At 53.5% G+C, this 17,465-nt stretch overlaps 1 protein-coding gene across 2 annotated transcripts; it reads left to right on the forward strand.

Moving 5' to 3' along the window:
- Nucleotides 1-321: 321 nt before the first annotated feature.
- On the forward strand, nucleotides 322-3,122 carry Fam241b (family with sequence similarity 241 member B). 2 transcript variants are annotated; one of them, XM_090346971.1, is made up of 4 exons: nucleotides 365-400; nucleotides 1,066-1,203; nucleotides 1,620-1,750; nucleotides 2,346-3,122. In XM_090346971.1, the coding sequence occupies exons 3-4, from the start codon at nucleotides 1,658-1,660 to the stop codon at nucleotides 2,613-2,615; spliced, it is 363 nt and encodes a 120-aa protein (XP_090203097.1). In that variant the 5' UTR covers nucleotides 365-400; nucleotides 1,066-1,203; nucleotides 1,620-1,657; the 3' UTR covers nucleotides 2,616-3,122. The 2 variants fall into 2 exon arrangements, with proteins under 2 accessions (XP_090203096.1, XP_090203097.1); XM_090346970.1 differs by lacking the exon at nucleotides 1,066-1,203 and having other exon boundaries at nucleotides 322-400.
- The last annotated feature ends 14,343 nt before the right edge of the window (nucleotides 3,123-17,465 follow it).

Here is a 17,465-nt window from a genome sequence, read left to right on the forward strand (position 1 = left end):
CCCGGGCGCTGCAGGAGAAGGCCAGGGCTGGCCCTACTTTGGGAGCATCCAGGGCTAACTCTGCCAACTTGCTCTGGTGGGCACAGGCCGAGCGCAGGCGAGGGGCGCTCCGCTCCCTGGGATTCCTCACGCTGTGGGGTCCCGCTTCCTTTTCTGGCTCCTCTTCCCCCTCTTCCTCCTGTCCTCCCTCCCTTCTTGTCCTGCCCTTCCTCCCGGTCGCCCTCCTCCTCCTCCTCCCCCCCCCCCCCCCCCGCCCCCCGGCCCCTGTAGTTCCCGGCCTCCGCCGGCAGAGGGCGCCGCGGGCCGCGTCCGGCCGGCGCGCTTCCTGTGAGGTCAGGTGGGCGGAAGCCGCGGTAGCCACCGGAGCGGACGCCGCCGAGGCCGCGAGCCGCGTCCGCAGGTGGGTGTCCCCGCCGGGGCAGGCCCGGGCACGGGCGGCCTCGGCTTCTGCATGGCGGGCTCGGCGTCAGACCCCGCAAGCCATGCCTGGGCGGCTGGCGGGCGCCCCGGCTCAGCGCCCCCCCACTACCCCTGCGCGCGCTCGGCCTTGGATCCGGGTGACCCCGACCCTCCCGGGGCAGCGTGCGGGCCCGCCGGCTGGGTCCCCTCCGTGTCAGGCCCCCACCCACCCGCGCGGGACCCCCCCCCCGCGCTTAGGAGTGTTTAGATGCGCTTGGGCGGGGGCCTTTGTCACCCCGACTCCGGGAGAGGGAGGAGGGAGGAGGGGCTAGCCCACCGCCGCCCCCGGCGGCCTGGGGCGTCTGCAGCCAGCGTGGGCTGGGCCAGGTAGGGCCTTGGGTACGGGAGAGGGGCGGGGGTACCCATCACCTGGAAGGAGAAGGCCCAGGACCTTGGTGTTTGCTTCTTGGGGAGCAGCGCCTTTAAATGTCAGGGAAATGGGGGGGGGGGCCGCTGGGGATGGGCTGCCTTGGTCGCCCTCTCTCCAGAGAGGCCTGAATGCCTAAGTGTTTAGGTCACTTTTGTTGTTGGTGGTGGTGGTGGTGGTTGTGGGGCTTGAACTCGGGACCTGAGCTCTGGCCCTGAGCTCTTTTTTTTTGGCTCAAGGCGCTATCACTTTGAGCCACAGCTCCGCTTCCAGTTCTTGGAGAGGTGGTTTGGAGCGTCTCATGGAGGCTTTCCTGCCTGGGCTGGCTTCAGACCCCTATCCTAGGATCTCAGCCTCCTGAGTAGTTAGGATTACAGGTGAGCCGCTGGTGCCTGGCTTTAGGGCACTTTCTCTGCCGCCCAGAGTTTCGTATGAGCCACTTCAGGGTGCCTAGCCAGGTTTACCTCACATAGCTGGCCAGGTTGGGGTGAGGAGTCTTTGGATTCCAACCCAGCCTCGGCACTTCGGGCTCCACACCAGGCTCCACACCACTCCTGGCAGTTTCCCTGGTGGACTGAGTCAGTGTCTGCGGAGATTTTAACCCCACAGCTTGCATTTCCCTGTTCTGTTATTGGTCAAGAGGTGGGTGGCCGATCATCCGCCTCCACAGCAGGTCCTCCAGGCTCACTGAGGTCAGGGAAGGATTGTACAAAAGCCTCAGAGAGCAGCCAGAGACTACAAAGTCAGGGTCACTGGGGAACCGGACCTCTGGGCCCCTGCCTGTGCGTTGCAGGTGTCCAGGCATTGTAGGGACCCACTCCTGCTGGGAGGATGGTGCGGATCTTGGCCAATGGGGAGATCGTTCAGGACGATGACCCCCGCGTGAGGACCACTACATCACAGAGAGGGGGCACTCCTCGGCAGGTAGGTACCCATCCCTCCTGGAAGGGCAGCTGGCTTTCTGTCCATTACTGGAACTTTCCATTGCTGCTCATTCACCTTCTGTCACTCTGCAGAGAGCAGAGGTGGGGAGCCAGTCAAGGCCTGGGGAGAATGCAGGGATTATGTTTCCTGGTCCCTACTTACCCAGGCCTTCCTCCTCCAGTCAGCCTCCCAGTTCAGACCCAAGGTCTGTCTCTCCTTGAACTTGGTAACCTCAGCGGGAGCCAGCATCTGACATGAGAGTCTTTGAGAATATTGAGGAACTCTGGAGTGTGGAGGAGATGAACACATGACCCCAGGACGCTTGCTCTGGAGGGAGCGTACTGAGTACCAAAGATGGACTCAAGGACCAGGCCCTCTCATCCACTGGGCTCATTCTCACTGGGAATGTGGAGAATACACACCGGCATTTCCGGCACTCTGAGAGCTTGCCATGTCCTGGGAAGGAGATAGTGACCCAGAGTGGCTGTAGGGGCGGGGCCCACGCTGGAGTCCCTCCTGTTGGGGCCTCAACCCCAGGGATGACGCTTCCTCTGGATTCCTCTGGATTCAGGGTCTCTCTGTTTTTACCTTCCAGGGCTTTCTCAACAGGGGTCATGGCCCTCCAGGGGGTCCTGGGCCCCGCCAGCAGCAGCAGGCAGGCGCCCGGCTTGGTGCCGCCCAGTCCCCCTTCAATGACCTCAACAGACAGCTGGTGAACATGGGCTTTCCTCAGTGGCACCTGGGGAATCACACTGTGGAGCCGGTGACCTCCATCCTGCTGCTCTTCCTGCTCATGATGCTTGGGGTTCGCGGCCTCCTGCTGGTGGGCCTTGTCTACCTGGTGTCCCACCTGAGCCAGCGGTGACCATGGGGCCCGCGGGGAGTGTGTGAGAGGGACTTGCTGGAAGTGGTGTGAGAGTTGGCACAGGGGGAGGGGACTAGGGGTGTCTGAAGGGGCCAGGTGAGATGTGGGTTTTCTTGCAGTATTAAGCGTGAGGCAGTGGGAGACCTAGCCTAGCATCCCTCAATTACGGAGTAGGTACCCTAGTTCTCTTGAGTTTCTTTTAGGGGGTATAGGGCCTCCATTTAAGAGGTGCAGGACCAGAATTAGAAAGGCGTTGTTCCAATTTGATCCTTTTTTTATGACAAGAAGAAAGTCTCAACGTGGTGCTGATGTGACCTTCTGCTTAACTTAGGAGTGGGGGGTGGGAGGTGGGATGAGGGGGTTTAAGGGCAAGAGGGAGACCTCTCCAGACTTTTATAGAACTGTTTTGTTCTAATGGTGTATTTGTATTGGCTACCTTTTACTTATGACAAGGGGACCTGGCATTCTATTTATCGTGATATTTTCAATAAATAAGTAAAACCATGAGCCATGTAAAGAAGTTGGTAGATGACCCTGCAGCTCCACACAGGTCAGGAGGATGAGGTAAAGGTGGTTTGGGATTGATTGGCTTTGGAGAGCAGGGCAGCAGCTGGCTTTGACCTTGATTCTGAGATTTTCTCAGTAGGATCCCCGCTGTAGCAAACCCTCCTGCCATGGGGGCGTGGGGTCCTGCCTTTTCTGAGAGAACCTCTGGGATGCTTGGAGTTCCTGCCAGTGAGGAGATGGCAGTGATGCGATCCTCATGGGCCCGCTGCCCTGCCCCAGCAATCTTCCTCCACGGTGTCCCTGCTGCCCTCGTGGGGCTGGTGACCTTTCTCACAGACATTTCTTGGGGAGCTTTGTGGCATCAGAGCAGGAATCCTCTCTCAACGCATCGTATTCTGTGTCCGTTCTTGGAGACGATTGAGACATCTGTTCCTTTCCTGATGGCCATGGAAAGGGGGATGCTAGGTCTTTCTTGGGGGGGTCTAGTTCTCAGAAGCCACTCGGAGGTCGGGGCAGGGGGAGCCTGGTGTCTGGTTCTTGCCCTGCTCCCTAATCTTCTGCTGCTCTGGCTTTGCCAGTCCTGAGACTTCCTGCCCGTGTCCCTCCTCTACCTCCCTCATCAGGACAATTCAGGGCTGACCGGCCTGTCAGCCTCCATCCTGGCAGTGGCTCCTTAGGCCTCCCGGCCTGGGTGTGAGGGTGACCCTCCCACCCCTCATCCCACCAGGAGGTAGCCTCCATATCTTGGCTGCTGACTGAGTTCCAGACTCTGACTGAACTTTGTGGGGGCCCGGGTCTGACACCTGACCCTTGTTTGGAGCAGACTGGCTTGATTCCTGGATGGTGTGTGCTGGGCCCCCTTTTGCCTCATTTCTCGAGCCTGGGGTCAGAAGGCACTAGGGATGTCTCTCCCGCCCCCCACCCCGACTGACCCGAGCAGAGGCTGGGAAATGCAGGGAGGCTCCCTCAGGAGCTGCATAGCCACATGGCAGTGAGCAGCCCAGGTGCAGCCCCTCCCGAAGCCTGGAGCCCCTAAGTGAGGCTCCTCCTGGGTGCCACAGCAGGCTCTGCTTCTGCTCAGACCCTGAAGAGTCGCCTCTGCCTGGTCTGTAGTCTCCTTCCCTCCCTCCCAGACACCCCAGGGACAAGATCCTCCCCCCTACCTGCCTTGCAGGTTCCAATCCTGTCCAGGACAGGATTCAAGGGAGGTCTCTGTTATCTCCATAGCTAGCCTGGGAGTCCTGGCCCCCAGGTGGTTGGGGCTTGCGGCCTGGTTGCCTGGGGTACCACATCTCCAGTGCCCTACAGGGCTGGAATAGGCAGCACTCCGCCTCGCTTGGGTTCCCTGGGCAGGTGAGCTGCCAGGGCGAGACCGAGTCTCCTCCCCTTCTCTGAGCATGTTTTGTGCAGTAGTTCTCAAAACTGTACCTCCTTCCCACCCTCCAGCAGCCCTGGGGGTGAGGGTTACACATTCACATCTCCCTAGAGGGGATACCTAAGCTTGACTCCACAGGAAACAGGGACTCCTGTTCTGCCAGTTCCCTGGGGAGTCCTCTACCAGGTGCTGGGACCAGAATGAAGTTCTTTCGGAGTGGGGCCTCTGATTCTAAAGTCAGAGGGGAAGCCTGGGAGGGGGTGCCTGAGTCACTGCCCACTTGAGAATGGGAGGAAAATTTCCCCTGCCTGTGGTCACCTGGGGACTAGAGACCCCTATTTGGCTCTGTGGACCCTCCTGCCTGCCTGTTGGATGCTTTTGGGTCTCAGATGTGGCTGATGAGAGGGCTAGAGGTCTGTGGAAAGGAGGAGCTGCTGCAGTGGAACCTCCTCTGCAGCCCTAGAGTGGCTGCCACAATTCAAGCATGAGTCCCTCTGCTAGGGTGGCCTTGGGCTTTTGATGCCAGCCCTCCACAGCTGGTCAGGAAGCATTGCCGCTGCTTGGGTGGGTTCCTGGAGACCCAGGGCTTCTTGGGTAACTCGACTGCAGCCACTGTGCTTGAGGGAAATCACCCAGCTTCGTCACCTCTGAGTCAGCACGAGAGGCTGGGGCCTGACAGACACTGGCTGCCACTGCGTGGCCGGGTGGCTGCAGGGGCCCCTTCCCCGCATCTTTGAGCACATGGGTTTCCACTGCAGGTGACTTGGGGAGGATTCCAGGAGCCCTCAAATTGAATTGTTCAGTGATGAGGACAGGGGAGGGAGCAGGACAGTGGCAAGGGGCTCTGGGGCCAAAGCTGAGAGAGAGAGAGCCCTCTGGGGCCAAAGCTAAGAGAGAGAGCCCTCTGGGGGCCAGGGGCACACAAGAGGGAGAGGCAGGTGTATCCCCCTGGTGCCACCACTCTGGATTTAGAAGTAGAGGCAGGGAGTGACAATTTCAGTGTCCTACTGAGAATGGGTATGTGTATGTATGGGGAGGTGCCTGGCCCTTGGTTCTGGGGTTGGATACTGCACCCAGACAGCTTTCGGGTCTCAGGAAGAAGGGCCTGACAGCAGCTTTAGAGCCCAGGCAGGTAGTGTGGGTGGAGGTGCAGGGTGTTCTCTAAGCCCCAGCCGTGGTGCAGGGCCCCTGCTGGATGTAGAGTTCTGGTTCCACGTCCAGTTCCAACTCCTGTCAATCAGCTTATCTTAGTCTTTTCATCTCATCTCCTAGGTGAGAGGGTCAAGTATACCAGTCCTTAGCCAGCCTTTAACAAGTGCTCTGGCCCCGTTGAGCACTTGATAGTGTTGACATTGTTCCAAAACAGTGGTGTGAGGATGTATTTAACATTGTTTTCCTTGTTTTGATGCCTATCACTGAGGCTTGCATTTGGGACCTTCAGCTTTAACTTGGCCCTTTCACTCAAGGTTGGCATGCTTGAGCCCTACTTCCACTTCTGGCTTTTTATTGGTTAATTGGATATATGAGTTTCTTGGATTTGTTTCTCAGTCTCAGTCTCCGGAATAACTAGTTAGGATTACAGGTGTGAACCACCGGCCTCCAGAGGGATGTACTTAAGTTTTTTTTTTTTTTTAAATAGCAAACTAAGTTTTAGAAGGAAGCCTCCCATTGCTATTGTAAATGCAAGGCCAGCAGCATTTGCCATTTGTAGTAGGTGTCCATACAAGAAAATCCACTCCGGGGAACTTCTTGAACTTCAGCTAGCTCCTACGGCTATCAAGCCTGATATGAGTGCTGCTTTCCTTGCCAAGGATAGCTCCCAGGGACAGACCCATGTGAGACCCCTCACTCAGACTCCTGGATGGACTCAGGCCTGGAGAGGACCGGAGGGACAGGTTTTCTCCTTTTTGATGCAGTGTGTTGGTGAGCTGTCCTCCATCACCTTGTACCCTCCCCCCAAACGTTATTCCCTGGAACATAACAGTAGCTCAGCACTCTGGGAAACATTATGTGACTTCAGCCTTTGTAAGGTAATGCTTTTATATGATTAGAGATCAAGCAGTTTGCTTCTGTCTGCAGAGAGCAGTCTTACTCTCTTGTCAGGTCCCTTCACCCCCCACCCTCTATCCTATAAGTGCTGGTCTTCTACTCCTAGACTTCAGTCCATTTGGAATTTAGTTATGCAAATATAAATAGACATTCTCATTTTTCTAATCTATCAGATAATGAAAAATTAGAAACATTTCCTTTTGCTTTTTGTTTTTTTCTCTTAGCAATATATCCTGGGCATATTTTCTCCCAGTCCTGAGACTTGAACTCAGGGCCTGGGCACTATCCTTGGGCTTTCTCAAGGCTAGCACCCTACCACTTGAGCCACAGCACACTTTCTGTGTGTGTGGTATGGAGGAATAGAACCCAGGGCTTCATGTATGCTAGGCAAGCACTCTATAATTAGGCCATGCTTCCGGCCCTGGGCATGTTTTTAAGATAAAGGATTTCTCCATTCCATAGTATCTGGGCACTGGGGTGCATTGTGACCTTCTTTTGGCCCCCTCAGAGTTCTTGTCCCTGAAGCTCTAACCCTCACCCTCTTTGGGGTGGGTGTGGATAGAATACTTCAGTTTCTTTGGACCTGACAGGAAGCTCTGTGAAGGTGAGGCCCTAAGTCAGTCCTACAAACTCTAGAAAATATCTCTTTGTGCCAGGAAAATATTGAAGGAGAAGTAATCCCACGCGCCCCTGGTTTTCTCTAACCTCTTAGCAGACTGGTAGGGTGGGATTTCTGCCTAATCCCAGCTCTACTCGTGAAAGCTGCTCCCTGAGTCATGTTGCTCCTTAAGAGAACCTCCAAAGTCCCTTCACCATCTCTGACAGGTGGGCAGTGAGCTCTCCTGGCCTGCCTGTGTTCTGAAAAACAAAAGGGCCCAGAGAGATTCTCTTACAGATCTCTTTCAGGTCTAAAACTCAATGCTTCATTCACTTTGCCTCTAACTTAACTTGGTGTTGGCAGTGTCACTGTGTCCCCATCCTGTGCCACCTGGTTTTGGTTGCATACCTGCAATTAGAAGGTTACAGTGACCCAGCTCCAAGCCTTCATTCAGCTCTGGACTGGCCAGGAGGCTCAGGCGGCCTGGAGTTTTTAACCTGTCCCATGGCGCCCTCTGGTGGAATGTCTGAGTGGGAGTACACTTCCCTCCGGGCTGAGTGACAGCCTCACCTCGGTATATCTCAGACCCTTTTCCAGGTGCACCAGTGGGTGCTGGCTGCCTTAAGTAGAGAATATTTAAGATGTGCCAAGGTAGTAGTTCACACCTCTAGTCCCAGCTATTTAGGAGGGAAGATTCAAATCCAAGCCCTGGCCACAAAAAAAGAAAAAAGTTCATGAGCTTCTACCGTAACAAACAGGCTGGACGTGGTGGGAGCATCTCTGTAATCCCAGCTGCACAGGAGGTATAGGTAGAAGGACTGTGGCTACCTGGGGCAAAAGTATGGGACTCCTTACCTAATAATAATTCCAGGCTGAAGATATGGCTCAAGTGGTAGAGTGCCTGCCTAGCAAATGCAACTGGGAAAGAAGAAGGAAAAGAAAAAAAAAAAAGGTAAAAAGCTGGAAATGCTTTTGAAATTCTGAGAGAGAATGGAAACTTCCTGAGCTGGCTACTTTCCAGTACGTTTTCAGTTAAGAAACTTACCTCTGAGCCCTTTGTCCTATGTGGCCTTGGGAAAGTCATTTCCTTTACAACTTTGAGCTCTGCTGCTGCCTCTGCCAATGAGGGGAAAGCTCAGTGGCTAATGAGTGGACTGGATGCCAGGTGCCAGGGAAGTGTGGAGGATTTATAGAAATAATTCCATCCCTTTCGTAGTTTCATGGGTAAACAGAGACTCAGAGAGGTCAGGCAGCTTTCCAGAACTAACCCAGCTATCCAATAACAGGATTTACACCCAGTTCCCTTTGTTGCTTCCTCTGGAGTCTTCCTAGACATTGCAGTGTCTTTCTGGGTCTCACCTCCCTCCCAGCAGGGCCCACTTGACTGGGGAAAGCTGATAGAAAGTTCTGGGCCTTCCTGCATGGGGCTCCAGTGAACCACCTGGATGCCTAGAAACCCCGGTTGGGTGGTACTTCTGGTCTCTGACCTCAAGACTCGATGGTGGGGATGGAATGCTAGCAGGAATAAAGGCTGACAGAACTGTTCAAGCTATAAAGAGCTCCAGTGGAGAGTTTCAGGCAAACTTCCCATGCATGTGTGGGAGCCCTGGAAGCTCATATGGCTGGTCAATATCACAGCAGGCATTGGCTCTCTGTACTGTATGTGTTCAGTGGCTTGCCTGACAGAAGGACTCATCTGGTCCTCCAGACATCTGAAGGGGCTTGGAGAATGTTCTAGTTTGAACACTAGCTTAATGCTAGGGTCCCCAAGGTTCTGGAATTAGCCAATTGGGACTGCTGCCTTGCTCCCAGTGTTTACCAGGAGGTGGCGCTATGCACCCAGTTGCCATAAGCTTCCAGGAAAGGGACCAGTTACTGCTATCTAGATGTAATTGGGTCTGAGGAAGGCCTTCGAGACCATCTTCCAACCCTTTCCTCTTTGGCATCCTTTTGCTTGGGCACCAAGGGACAGAGGAGAAGCTATAAGCCCCGAATTGAGTCCCTTGGGTTCCAAACCCTTTGTGTGGCCGGTGGACTGGCCCCCAGAGTGTAACTACTTATTCATCTTGGATGAATGGTAGAGATGGAGCACATATAAGAATGGGTAGCATCAACTGCAAAAGATACCACCTGAGCCTCTTTGCCCAACCCTTCCCCCTCCCCCCCAGGCACACATGGCACTTCAGAGGTTTTTCTCAGACCTTCTCTCTTCTACCTCCTCTGTCTGTCTATCTCCATTTTCCCCCTCCTGTCTTCTCCCTTCCCTCTTATCTCCAACAACCCCACATCTCATGTCTCTTTCCTGATTTTTTTCATCCCCACCCCCAACCTGGCAGAGCTAGCTCCACCCCAACATCTCATCTGCAAAAGCAAATAGGGACCAATATCAGAGGGTCTCTGGGATGTGGTTTCCATGGCAACGGTGCATCCTCTGACTCCCTGGTGCTTAGGCCTAGGCAGGTTGCCGTGGAGACTCACCTTATTGAAGAGTGATTTGTGGGACTCGGTGTGTGTGTGTGTGTGTGTGTGTGTGTGTGTGCTGCCAGCCCCAATGGCTCTTCCGCACACCTGATCAGCCTAGGAGCCTCCTCCAAAAGTCCTTCTCTATTCTTGTGAAGGTGTGGAAAACATTTTGCCAACAGGTCTAAGTATAACCTCCCCTCCTCACTGGGTTTGTGAGATAACCCTAAAGAATGGCTGAGGGGCAACGGGTGGGCACAGAGAAACAAGTCACAGCTGACTCAGTTTCCCCTTGAACACAATGCATCTACAACAGCCTATACAATCCATGAGCAGCCACTCATCTTTGGGGTCCAAATGGATTCAGAGAGAGGAATGGGAGATAGTGGGTAGAGAAAAGGCAGCAAACCCAGAAAGATAGATTAAAATAGAAGGCAAGGGGCCGGGAGTTTGGCCTAGTGGTAGAGTGCTTGCCTAGCATGCACGAAGACCCGCGTTCGATTCCTTGGTACCACATACATAGAAAAAAAGCTTGAAGTGGTGCTGAGGCTCAGGTGGTAGAGCTCTAGCCTTGAGAAAGTCCAAGGACAGTGCTCAGGCCCTGAGCCCAAGCCCAGGACTGGCAAAAAAAAAAAAAAAGAAAGAAAAAGAATAGAAGGCAAGCCAGATGCCTGTGTCTCCTACCTGTAATCCTAGCTACTAAAGTGGCTGAGGTCTGAGGATCTCAGCTTAAAGGCAGCTTGGGCAGGAAAGCCCATGAGACTCATCACCTTTGAACACCAAAAGCCAGAAGTGGAGCTGTGGCTTACATGGTAAAGAACTAGACTTGAATGGAAAAAGCTGAGGCACAGCGCTTAGGCCCAGTATCAGCACAAAACAAACAAACCCCAAACCTAGGAGGCTCTGGGGGAAGGGGAAAGGGAGGCAAAGAGACTGGGGAGCTTAAAGGAGAGGAAGAGGTAGAGATGAGAGCTAAGTCAGAAGGAAAGCTCAGCAGGAGTTTTCTCTGGTACAAATACCCTGTATAAATCACTCTGCAGCCCCAAACCCAAAACAGGCCTCCTCTTTCTCTGCCAAGCAGAAAATGTGTGTGTCGACATAAAAACATATTAAGCACATGGTAGCCCTGTTTTCCTCCAAGTTGAAAGCCATTACAATAATTAATTAAGGCAGGAGATTAATTAGTCATTGTCTTCCATCTTCCCTAATAGATCGGTCAGGGGTGGAGGAACATGTGCTGGCTGCAGACAGAAGCAGGGGGCTCTGGAGGAAACCAAGGGGGCAGGGAGTCATTGACAGGCACAGCTGGACACAAAACACAGGGCTGCCAGTGAGACCCCAGGGGGCTGGGAGAGCTTGTGGGACTCCCAGCGGCCTGCAATTGGCTTCCTCTGCAGGTTTTCACAGCAGGAGGGTCTCGGTTACCATGGAAACCAGGCAAAAGAAAGACAGAAACAAATACTAGTCCTGAATTCTCTGTGACTGTGTGCCAGTCCCATGGGACTGCTTTCCAGGTGAGCATTGTCTTTCTGTGGTAAATACGGGGTGAGGGCTACTCCACTGTCCCAGCCTAAAATAAACTGCCAGCAGCAGCATCCTAACTGACCACCAACCCAAAGGCACCTCATTGGCACAGCCTCACCTCACCAGGCCCCACCAGGAGGCAGGGTAGCTGGGTCCCGTGGGAGAGCTGAGGGCACCTTCAACACAGCTTTCTCCAGCTTGAGGTCTCGGTGATTCCCTTCCCCCCTCTCCCCCCTCCCCGCCCACTCCTTCTACTTCCTTTTCCTTCCTTTCTTCCATTCCCCTCCTTTCCTCTCTCCCTCCTCATTTCATTTTTATATAAAGATTTTATTAACATTGATTTTTTAATAGGTATTTCAAATGTCAAGTTTAACAGATAAGTCTTCAAGAATGGGATCTCTATATGCAATCGCTGGCACATAAATTTAAGAACAAAACTAAAATTAAGCTGAGAGTTTGTATGTCATAGATACATATCGATCTGTACAATATAACATTATGCCTATAGAGTATGTACCCCATTATAGGTTTTTATGTCGATGTAGTTACATCTCTAAGATCCTGGGGGGAGTTCATACCTGAGGAGCGGCATGCTTCATCATGGCTGGGAAGTAAAAGGAAGAGAGAAACCTGGTGCTGGTGGCTCACGCCTATAATTCTAGCTACTCAAGAGGCTGAGATCTGAGGATCCAGGTTCAAAGCCAGCCGGGGCAGGAAAGTTTGTGAGACCATTTCTAATGAGCCATCCAGCCCCCCCCAAAAAAGCTGGAAGTAGAGGTATAGTTCAAGTGGTAGAGCATTAGAATTGAGCAAAAAATGCTAAGGAAGAATACAAGGCCTTAAGTTCAAGCCTCAGGACTGGCATACACACAGACAAAGACACACAGACACACGCACAGCAAGAGAGGAAGGGACCAGGGTCTTAACATTCCCCATGACTAAAGACACTGCAAGCTGGAAACTGAGACTTCCACACAGGAACAAATCCAAACCAAAACACCGGCTGGAACCCTCTCTCCCACCAGCCCTTTCTCTGCTGGCCAAACAGCCTAGAAGGAGCTAGACATCCTGAAGCTGGCCCCCACCTTGGGGCAGTGCCTTAGCTGTTCTTCTGAGCTGAGCTGGGTGGGGAGGGGATGGAGGCCATGCTGCCTTCATGGGCAGCAGTATGTCTCAGGCTGTGTGGCCTGATTCCCTGATGCTGTCTTGTGCTCTGACCCAGTTTTTACCAGCAACCCCTGGGGGTGCAGGTTTACACAGCTGGTTTACAAAAGCCAGGGCTGGAAAGTGGCCTCATGACAGGTCGCCAAGGACACGTGACCATGTGCAGTGGTTATTTTTAGGTCCTGGGAGCCAATCTGTCACAGGTCACCGGCCCTGTGACAGGCCTAATGAAGCCAACGGGGGAGTGGCCCAGCTGCTGGCACAGCTGGAACCCTGGGGATTAGACACAGAGTACAGCAAAGGAGATGGTGCAGTTTGCCTAAGGGGTGCCTTTAAGTCTGGAGACCCCAGCCCTTCTGATGTAGGGTGCCATGGTCCTGCCCTGGGCTTTCCTGGGGGCAGGGACAGGAAGAAACTTTGATCCTCACCCAAGGCTGACTTCAGCTCGAAGTCCAATTCCGTGAACTGTCCCACAGTTTCCTGTGGCAGTCCTACAGTCGCAGGGCCTGGGATGCTGTGACTGGGTTGCAAGGGAACACACTTATGTCTAACCTGGCCCCAGCAGGAAGTGCAGGCGACAACAGGGCACCTACAGCCCACTTCCTAGAGTCACAGAGCTATTCTCTCAGCCCTAGGGAATTAATGTGCTGTTTCCTAAATGAACAGGGCAGGCCAGAAACACACACACACACACACACACACACACACACACACACACACACACACACACTCTGCCTTTTAGGGCAGACACACATCTGTCCTATGAGAGTCCTGCTCTGTCCATCATTAAGCAGATACTACCTGATCCCATCCAACTTTGAGGGGAACACAACTCCTGGGAAGAAAGGGGTGTTCTCAGGAGGAAGGATTCCGAAACTGGGTCAGAGTTATCACCTTGAATCCTGTTCAGCTTGGAAGAGCCAGATCTGAGGAAAGTCTCTATTCTCCCGTTATTCAGAACTTCAGGATGGTATGGCACTCTAGTGTGCCAGCTTCTAGAACACCCAGAAGCTGGCTCTGTCTCTATTTCTCGATACTCGGGGATGGTGTGGTCTACTTTTGGCACAGTTCAAGGCTGGCCTAGGAAGGAGTGTAGGAACACAGTCCCTGCAGCCAGGCGGAGTGACAATCCTGGGGTCCTGGGCAGGTCACTGAACTTTTCTGGGCTTCAGCCTCTTCTTTAAAGTGGGGATGATAGCAGAACCACTATGGGCCCAACAGTGAGATGTAAATGGCTTAGCCCAGGGTCTGGCCCACAGTCAGGTTCCCCGGGGGGACTGGCTATTGGGAGTAAAGTGAATATTTGTCTCCAACTTTCCAGATCATACTGGGTGAAGAGGGGCCTCTCCAGACTTCCCTTCTCAGGTCCAGCCTCACAGGAGAGCCATTTGGAAAGCAGGCCAGATCCTGAGATCTGTTCCCCCTCCACAGCAGGCCAGAGGATGTCCTCACCTGGAGAAACCTAATCCCCAAACCATCTCTAGCATCTTGCCATTGTGGTAGACAAAGCTCCACCTGTGCTCAGATGACCACTAAGCCATCCTCCTACAGCGCTGTGCAGAAGGGGGCCTGTGTTGTCGTCAGGGCCCAGGTAATGCAGCAGGCCTGCCTAGGAGTGAGCCTGGTTTGCCTCCCCGCCCCTCAAGCACTCATAAGAGCTGGGGGAGTGGAGAAGCCAGAGGATCCTCAAATGGTCTCCACAGCCCTCCCTAGATCAACTGTGGTAGGGGTTAAGCATTAGAACCACTTGGGAGAACCTGGCTGGGACACTTAGCTGAGCTCTGGCAGGCATGCTTGCCTCAGGAGGGGAACCCTGGGCCCAGAAGTGCCTTTCCCTCCCATCCTCTGGCCTGGCTTCCAGGTCAGTAGTCCAGTTGGGGGTCTGTTTGGGGGGACAAGGAGCTGGATTCCCTGTCTCAGGCTCTGTGCTGAACATATCTACTGTTAAACTGAGCCTCTTTTGGTGTATGTGAGTAGCCCTGGACTATGCCAACCACAGTGACTGAATGTTGAGCAGGCTCTGTATCATGGATGGCCTCTAGCTGACCCAGTCATCTCTGGTCTCTGCCCCTTCCCCCGCGTCCCTCCCCCCATCTTCCTCCCCTCCCCTCCCCCAGTCTCAATTTAGACACGTTGGAAAAAATAGCAAACAAGCCTGAATTCCAGGAGGCACAGGACAAATGTATGACCTTGGAGTGTTTGCTTTTTTTAAACATAAAAAACACACACTTTTAATTTTTATCATGAAGACAATTGTATTTCTAGAATTTCCAGGCGATCCAGAGGTCTCAGCCAGTTCCTCCTTCCAGCTGCCTCTCTAGAGAGAAAAGAGGCAAGATACAAAGAGCTGAGGGAACAATGGCTTGAGGTTATATTTAAGGCCGCATGCCTCGGCCCCTCCTATCTGAGTGCTCACCTTCCTGTCCTTCTGTCTGGGCTCCTGTGGTCACCCCACCACCCACACTTCACTGTCTCCAGTTGTTGGCACCCTAAATGGGTCACTGGTGGAAATCCAGACATGCCTCTTCCAAGAGGCATGGGAACAAACTATCCTGTCTGCCCAACCCAGGCTTCCTCACACCCTTGTGACTTAGGTGACTGTCAGAGTGGAAAAGTGGGTATCGGCAGCACGAGAGACTCTGGGGGTGGAGGCCCTGGAAAGAGAGTCACTCCAGCCTCTGTGCTGCCATCAGCCCTCAGAGATACTGATCCCCATGCTCATTGACTGTGCCCCTGCCTGTGTCTTGGTTAGTCCTCACAGTATGTTTTGAAGCCAGCCCATTTCACAGATGGGAAACTGAGTCTTAGCAACATTGAGGGAGTGAATTGCAGAGTTGTCATGAGTTATAAGAGTCTGTTGTTTTTGCCTTTTAAAACATTTTTTGGACAAGTCAGCCACCTTGGGGTTCAGGTCTCAGTGACCCCAGGGAGTAAGGAGCACACAGCCTGCTCTTGACAATGGTCCCAGCTCAGTTCCAGCCTCTGGGAAAGGCTGAGTAGGACCAGGAGGTCTTGGAGCACTAACAGGCCAGAAGCGCAGACCCCAGCCCCAGTCTTGGCTCTGCCATGGAATGGAGCGCAACCTCTGCCAGAGCCTGAACATTCACCAACATCTCTCTCTGTCTGTGTCATTGGAAGAAGGTCTTTTCTGTAGCTCAGGCTAGCTTCAAATTCTCAATCCTCCAGTGTTGAACTCTTGTGTCCTGGGATCACTGGAGTGTACCACCCCACGAGGCAACAGGGGCTCTTTTTTTAACTGCCTGGTGTTCTAAGTCTTTGATGGTGGAGGTGTGGGAATGGCGGTTGGGGTAAGGGTCAGTGGACAATGACGCGATGGGGCTGTGGAGGGGAGGGAGGCTGAGGCCATGCTGGGGTGGACAGGTGTGATCAACTAGAGGAGGGATTGATTGAGCAGGAAATCTGCTGGGTCAGATCAGAATCTAGTGATGATGGTTAACAGAGTTGGGGAGGGGAGGGGCGGGGCATTCTGTCCCATGTGATGTGGTGTCCCTGTGGACACTACAGTTCTATGCCCTCTCCGGGGAAGCCACACTGCTGTGCCACAACTACTGAAGGAAGTGAAGATGACAGGGAGAACGTATGGATTGGGGCCTCCCAGGGTGAAGTCAGCAGAGGAGCCCCTCAAACTGCCCATGTGGGTCTCTGGGTCCAGGAGGATATAGCCTCTTAAACTCTCAGTCTACCCATCTCCAGGGACAGTAGGAAGGGTGCCTGAGAACAGACCCAGAAACCCAGAGAGTAACTTCACAAAAAAAAACCCCAAAACACAAAACCCCCCTACAAAACCTGAAAAATGGCTCAGCAAACAAGCCCCAGGCAGACTCCACCCACAGACTCCTCCCGAAGCATGGAGGAGTCCACACCTGGGTGGACTTAGCCCTCTCTACTCACTTAGAGGTACCCGCACTCCCACTCCAGCATCCTCAGCCTGGGTCTAATAGCAGCATCTTGGCTTCTGCTCCAGGGGCTTTGTAGATATGACCTAAGGAGAAAGGAGGGAGGGGAGAGTTGGGTGGGGCAGGGGTTCCCTTCATCAATAGGATGACCTGGGCAGGACAAATCAGTGCAGGCAGTGTGGATGCTGGGGTCTTGGCTTGGAAGCAAGGGTTCCCTTGACCTGACATTGGACCACAGAGAAGCAGGCTTGGGGAAGGGTCCTCACCTGGGCCCTGCTTGCCTTCTCTGGATGACCCAGGCTTGATGAACTCAACTGCAGAGTTTCTGCTCTGTCCTCTGGTTTGGGCTCAGAGCTGATGTTGAAGCCATGAGATTTCCATCTTCCTATCTTCTCTCTGTCACTGCCACTGGTTTTGAGTCTCCAGAGATGGTGAATATCTCTCCCATTCTGTCCTGGTGTTCCACAGAGTCCTGCAGTGTGCTGCAGGCGAGCTGGAGGAGGGAGAGCAGGAGCAGACCCATCTAAGATGGTTTCCTGAGACCTAAAGGTGAGGACATCTGACAAGCATGGTCAGAGATGGGCTCCAGGCTTCTTATCCCTTTAGAGGTGTGGGCCAACGATCCTGGCCAAGGGAGGGAAGGGCATGTATGGAGACCGAGCCCACAGGGAGCCTGTCTGTGTTGCTGGGACAGAAGAAAGACCCAGAAGACATAAGCTAGGGCCTATAGAAGAAAGACCCAGGGAGAGATAGGGCCAGTGTGTAGCTAGATGGCTGGGTCCTATCCCAGTCTACCAATCAGAACGGGGCCTGCTTCCCTCTCCTGCCTCTGTGAATGGTCTCCATATGCCTGCCTTGAATGCTGCCCACCCTGGGGCTAGCATTACTCCCTCTACAGATGGGATGTCTGTGAGTGAACACCGTGTAATCTCCTCGGATGCTTCCAGGTGACACGGAGCTTCACCAAGACGACTCTGGGAGCACCTGGGCAGCAAGAGGCTGTTTGATTTTAACCAAAAGGATCCCTAAGGCACAGTTACAACGTAACTGTAACCACAATTTCCCTTGTTCCCACTGAAGGCTTGGCTCTGGGGAGTCAGAGCTGGTGACCCAGGAAGGTGGTGATGCTATCACTAAATTTAGACAGAAAAGTCAATGGAGAACCATGGAAGGTTCTGGAATGAGGGCAGATGAAACTGGTGTTGGATGTCGACTCTATGGGGATGGAAGGAGAGGAGTGAGACTAGAGGAAGAGA

Source organism: Megascapheus bottae, chromosome 15 (genome assembly GCF_031878675.1).
Source record: "Megascapheus bottae isolate mThoBot1 chromosome 15, mThoBot2.hap1, whole genome shotgun sequence".
Taxonomy (NCBI): domain Eukaryota; kingdom Metazoa; phylum Chordata; class Mammalia; order Rodentia; family Geomyidae; genus Megascapheus; species Megascapheus bottae.